Source organism: Aulostomus chinensis, chromosome 20 (genome assembly GCF_037954235.1).
Source record: "Aulostomus chinensis isolate RoL2024-O1b breed Wild chromosome 20, RoL_Achi_v1.0, whole genome shotgun sequence".
Lineage (NCBI taxonomy): Eukaryota > Metazoa > Chordata > Actinopteri > Syngnathiformes > Aulostomidae > Aulostomus > Aulostomus chinensis.
This window is the reverse complement of record NC_141339.1, coordinates 2,362,805-2,368,804: the sequence shown is the minus strand read 5'-3', so window position 1 is coordinate 2,368,804 and position 6,000 is coordinate 2,362,805. Positions and strand designations below refer to the sequence as shown.

Below are 6,000 nucleotides of genomic sequence, written 5' to 3'. Positions count from 1 at the left end.
TGGCTGCATAAACATCTTAAATCCAAACTGGCGCCAGTATTCCAGCTCCAAGTCCTTGGGGATTTTGTGAGTTTATCGAAGTCATCGTTAGAGGGAACCCAGGGACAGGCTCCAAGTCTCTTTTAGAGAAGATTCTTGGAGCCCATCTATGGGATTTTTTCCGACAGACGAGCTCTGACATTTACTGTGGATTAAAGGTATTTTCACAATGGTGTTTATAAGAGGAATAATGATTCTACTAATTGGAATGCATAAACATTAAAGGAATTTATATCTCCAACAATACAAGAAATCCCCCCCCAAATATTATAAAGACTGCTTCACAAAGGGTTTTATCAAACTTAAACAGTTCTGAAAAGGAATCAACAGCATAATGATGTGATTCAACAACAATGATCCACCATGAAAAGTCAGACAATTATAGAAATGTACAGGAAATGTAGAAACCTTGCAAAATACACCAGGAGCTCTACGACACAGAAATCCAGCTCTAACTTTACTCCAGGAGCGCAACATTTAAATAACATCTCTGCCAATAAATGTAATATACATATGTAAATGTAATCCATATTAAATATATTAAAAAATACAAATCCAGTATATTTGACAGAATATTTGCAGTGTTCAGTGCTAAATGCTTTTGCGAGTGGAATTTATTCTAGAATTATTTGCCTGCAGCACCTGATAAGGACAAGTCATGACACTCACAGGGTCAACATGAATGTCTGTTGATGCCTTGTTCAATATCCACTTACACAGAGAGAACCAGGATCTAAAAATATAAGAATTCACATGATGTAATGAAAGGCGGCACGGTGGAGCAGAGGTCCTCCCTGTGGCCCCCCAGCAAGAAGGTTGTGGGTGGAGCCCCGGCTGGAGCACGGGGTCTTTCTGGGTGAGTCTCCATGTTCTCCCTGTTCCTGCTGGGTTCTCTCTGGTACTCCAGCTTCCTCCCACAGTCCAAAGACATCAAGAGGGACCAGGTTAATCCAGACTCTAAATTGACCGTAGGCGTGGCTGGGAGAGCCAATGGTTGTCTGTCTCTATGTGTTGGCCCTGCCATGGACTGGTGACCTGTCCAAGGGGAAGGCTGCTGGGATAGGCTCCACCCCCACCACCCTCAACAGGAGAAGAGGGAGAAGATGGAGGGATGGAGGGAGGGATGATGTAATGAACTGTGTCTAACTACAGAGCAGCGAAGAGTCTGAGTGTCTACAAATATTCACAGTTTTAATTACACTTCAACACAGGACGATGGGAGGAATACTGGAAGTTCCTGCAGCAGAATTCTGACAAATCTCATTGTTACTGTAAATCTTTGAAGTAATTTGTCTGTACTGTGCGCAGTACAAGAGCTGAGCAAGTACAAGAAGTCCACGCCACATCTGCAGGATGTTGAACCTACAACCGTTGCCACCATTGGCATGTCGTGATGAAGCTGAGCTTCTTCTTCATGCTCAAATTTTGATCAGCACCAGAGATTTGATGACAAGTGTTCATCCATTTGAAAGCAGAAATATAATACAATTAAAAATACACAAATATTTCATGTCAACTGTGATTTCAGACTCTTGTGGGGGTACTCCAGCACCCCCGGACCTCATCCAAGCCCCCCAAAACACAAGAAACCATGTTTCAGCGTCGGAGTTGAAACAAAGCTAGATTTTCAATGAATGAAACAGGCGAATGTTTCAGCCTCATGTCAAACTGATTATCTGAGGTTATCTGCTAATCTGAGCAAGCACGCACAGTTACTGAGCTAAGTAGTGCGCCTTAATATATCAGGCAAAGTTGTCATGATGTTTCTGACAGAATTTGCCTTGATATTTAATCTACAGAACTTTTTCACAGACAGTAAATTGGAACAAATTCTGGCTCATCGCAAAGAGGTTGACTCACTTTGCCCCTGTTTTTATATTCTTTAAAAAATACTTGGAGGTTTAACTCACCAGTAATCAGAAGAATTATTGTTATAATAAAAATATCACGTTTTGATCATGAATGCATGAAGTGTTATCTGGTGGAGTGAGAGATGTCGCAGGGTAGCTAACAGTTTTATGAGATATTCCTGTAAACGCAGGTCACGTTGTCCTTTGGGCCGAGCCCCCTGAAGGTTCGGAGGGCTCGGCCTCTGCTCCCCGTCCCTCATGACAAAGCCTAACAAGGCATCAGCAGGTTTACTTCACATCGCCATCGTTAAGCTACCAGCAAAAAGTGTCTTCACTCGGCCATCAGCGGGGTCGCACCTACAGGCAGGTTTCAATCTTGTAAAAATAAAAAGAAGCCAAAAATATGTATAAATAAAAAATACTATGTATGATTTTAACAAAAAAAAAATCACACGTGTACTCAAAAACACACATACACAAACCCATAAAAACATGTAGCATAAATGCTGCACTTTGAGCATTCATAGTTATTTGGCTCCTTGCTGTACTCATGAAGTGAGCAGCCATTTCCTCTCAGTTGCTTTCTATATTTCTACATCCTAAACTGTCCTTCACTCCTATTTCAAACTGTTTTTAAACATCTGCTACAGTCGACTGTGTCAGCTCAGCGGAGATGGTTTAGGTGTCAGAGCAGCCTCGTGGGCCGTTCACATGGTAACAGCAGCTTCAGGCGCGGGGCGTTCACATGGTAACAGCAGCTTCAGGCGCGGGGCGTTCACATGGTAACAGCAGCTTCTGCAGTGTACAGACAGAGGAGAACAAGTCCTGCGTCTGCTCTTAGATCTCTGCTGAAAAACTGTGCTGACGCTGCTGGCTGCCCTCAACAGTTTGGACTTGCTTCAGGCAATGAAGAGGTTTGGACAAACAAACAAACAAACACACACACACACACACACACACACACACACACACACACACACACACACACACACACACACCAGCACCACCACTACGCTACACATCATCTATTGTAACGTTGTTGTTGTCATCATTGCTGGAGAATAGATATTTTTCACTCTTCCAATTACAGTGTAGAATAATCTGATTGAGACCAAACACTCCGTAGTTCCCTCTGCAGTAACGTCTCACTGGCTCGTCAGTTGTATGTTATTGTCACTCGTGCGCATTGTCGTCACTTCAACATGCTCAGGGTTCCCACTCAACTTGCTCCATGATAAACTGCTTTATCTAATAAAAATATGGACCCCTGAGGACGAGCACTGGCCTCATTCCCAGATTAGTAATCTCACCTTCAGCACAACCAAACACAGTTTTTCAGAGCAGACAGGAAAAGATCCCCCCTGTGTGTTAAGTCAACCTTTCACTTCAAGTGAAACATGTGACTTCAGAAGCTTTGTTTGTCCACCTCCTGCAAAGCTGCTGATATCACCACGTGGTCTCCCTTGAACCCTTGTCCACTTCCTGTTATCCATCTGTGTTGTCGTAGAACAAGCAAGCAAGCAGAGAAACAGAGGTTCCTCCGCAGGCCCGATGTGGCTCCGCTCCAGTCATCCTGATTCCCTCTCTGGAGCTGGACAGCAAGACTGAGAACTCGGAGTCTTTCTCAAAGTGACTGTGGGTTCCTGTGGTTTCCGCATCTTCCTCCAGATGACTTTCAGAATGGAGGGGCGGAGGGTAATGAAGACCCAGGGGTTAATGATGGAATGGAATGAAAATAAACGAAGAGCTCCCAGGTCCTTTACATCCTGATGATCTTCATTTTTCCTGAGGAAGTTGATGTACACTCGGAGCTGATGGGGCAGATCAAAAAGACAAGACAGAAGCAATGAAAGAGTCGTTCGTTGGCTCATGAACCTGCAGCGATGATCTGGCTGGATTAAATCAAACCCTGCAAAGTAGCCAGAAACAAGAGGGCCGTCTCAGTATTTGCTATACTGCCACTGGAAAAAAATTTATCTAGCAACGCATTTGTTAAAGTCTTCAGTGTGCTATTTTACGACTTGATGAAGTCTCCTGTGGAAATGATACAACCTTCCCAGGACACTCGTAACATGTCTGAAACACATAAACTGATCAGCCACACAAAAAGAAGTTCACTACTTCGTGTAATTCCAGCCTTTTTTAACACTGTACAAGACAAAAAAGAGGAGGCATCAGTGATTATGGAAGCTATGAATCTGCTGATCACAATATGACTGATGGCATTTCCACTGCTAGAACCTCAAAAACCTGACTGGTCTGCAGCCAGCGGTGGGTGAGAGATAAAACCAGGACGGTGCCTGCAGCAGAAATCATCTGAAGCCTGGACTCTTTCTCCTAAAGTGAAACTAAGTTTGATACAAATATCCAATGTCTTGTACTCCCGCTTTGAATGTACTTGTCATGTTTCCACCTCATGCAAACCACCATCACAAGCTTGTATTTTCAGTTTTAGGTCCCAAAACTGTGATTCCAGCAGGAGTTGGGATTCCTGCACGTTTGACCGACGGACAGTAGTTCAGGTGAAGTTTCAGGTTAATTCTACCAACAACTGAACACATACAGATGACCTGACCCCGGACCCAGACGTGAAGCACAATAGTTCTTTATCAAATGTAATGCAGTGTAAGTACACGGAACGTTGCATAAAAACGGTGAAGTATTACTACATATACAACTGTCCAGGTCGCTGACAGGTGCAGCCTGCTGTCCGCTACACCGAAGCACACCTTTATCAAATGAAAGCTAAAGTTTTTCCTTTTTTTTTTTTTGCTCGACCATCTCGTCTGTGGCTTTCAGTTTCAGGGTCGCTTACGTGAGACACACAATCACAGAAGCTCCAAACGGCATCAGGTCAAAAATCAGCCAATGACAACGCAGCTCTCACCACCAACGGCAGCGTGCAGCAGATGAAGACCACGGTGATGAGGGTCAGCGGCAGCAGATGCTCCACTTCCTCCGTCATCGACAGCGACCTGCTGTACCTGGAGTGCGCTACTTTGCTCCGGCGGACTTTGCGTCTCCTGTGCATCATCACCAGGTAAGAAATGACCGCTATGTTGCACAGCACCGTGCAGGAGGTTACGATGAGGATGAAAGACGCGTAGAATCCCATGTAAACTCGACCCTCTACGTCCGACGGGCTCATTTCCGGGAAGCACCACGTTCCAGGGCAGTACTGAACGTACTCTCCATAGCTCATTAACGGAGGCACGCAGAAGAGGACGCTACCCGCGTAGATGAGGGCAATGATGATGTAACCACTGCGTTTGCTTAGGTGGCGCTCGTAAAAGTAGGGTTGAATTATGGAGAAGCAGCGCTCCAGCGCCAGGGCGCACAGGATGGCCAGCGTGGAGACGCTCAAGAAGGTCATGCTGAAGCCGAAGTAGGAGCACACCTCCTTGCCTTCACTCATCCCCACCAAGGACTTGTTACTGCCGTAAGCACACAGCACCAGCGGACTGACCGAGATTGTGCCCAGCAAGTCGGTCATCAGCAGCGCGGTCACCAGGATGTGGTACAGAGAGGAACCTCTCCTCCTGCGCCGCGCCTCCAGCAACACCAGAGCCACGATGTCGCCCACGACGCCGGCTGAGAACATTAACGCGGAGGGAATGGGCCCCCCGGACTCCACCACGTCACTGTCATGGCATCCGGATTGATTGGAAGAAATATTTAACGGAGACATGACAACGGAATCAGTTCGGGGGGGAAATCAACCGAATATCAACTCTGTGAAAGTTTTCGCCCCGCCCCTGGTCCGTGCTTGTCTGAAGAAACAAGCGCGTTTCCCCAGCCCCCCCCCCCCCCCCCTCCACACACACACACACACACACACAGGCTCTTATGAGTCACCATTTGAATCACACACAGGACAAAGTCAAACACTCCTCTTCTTAACTGAACCATATTGCAACACAAACAACAAACACACAACCGTTAATGTCTGTTGTCTTGAGTCCGTTCACAGTCCTCAGGAAGCTGCGTTTACTGACAGATCACGTGATGGCTCTCATACTACAGGTGTCAAGCTTTTAACTGGCTGGATGTGGGATTTCTCTTTGTCATACTTGGAGACGTGGAGATTCTGAAGCTACTTTGACTTATTGAT

General features: G+C 45.8%; 1 protein-coding gene across 1 annotated transcript; it reads right to left on the bottom strand.

The window, feature by feature from the left end:
* Positions 1 to 280: 280 nt before the first annotated feature.
* On the bottom strand, positions 281 to 5,644 carry ptger2b (prostaglandin E receptor 2b (subtype EP2)). Its single transcript, XM_086190568.1, has 2 exons — positions 4,777 to 5,644; positions 281 to 3,700 (listed from the first exon to the last, which is right to left on the bottom strand). Exons 1-2 carry the CDS (start codon positions 5,575 to 5,577, stop codon positions 3,458 to 3,460), a joined length of 1,044 nt encoding a protein of 347 aa, XP_086046694.1. The 5' UTR covers positions 5,578 to 5,644; the 3' UTR covers positions 281 to 3,457.
* Between the last annotated feature and the right edge of the window lie 356 nt (positions 5,645 to 6,000).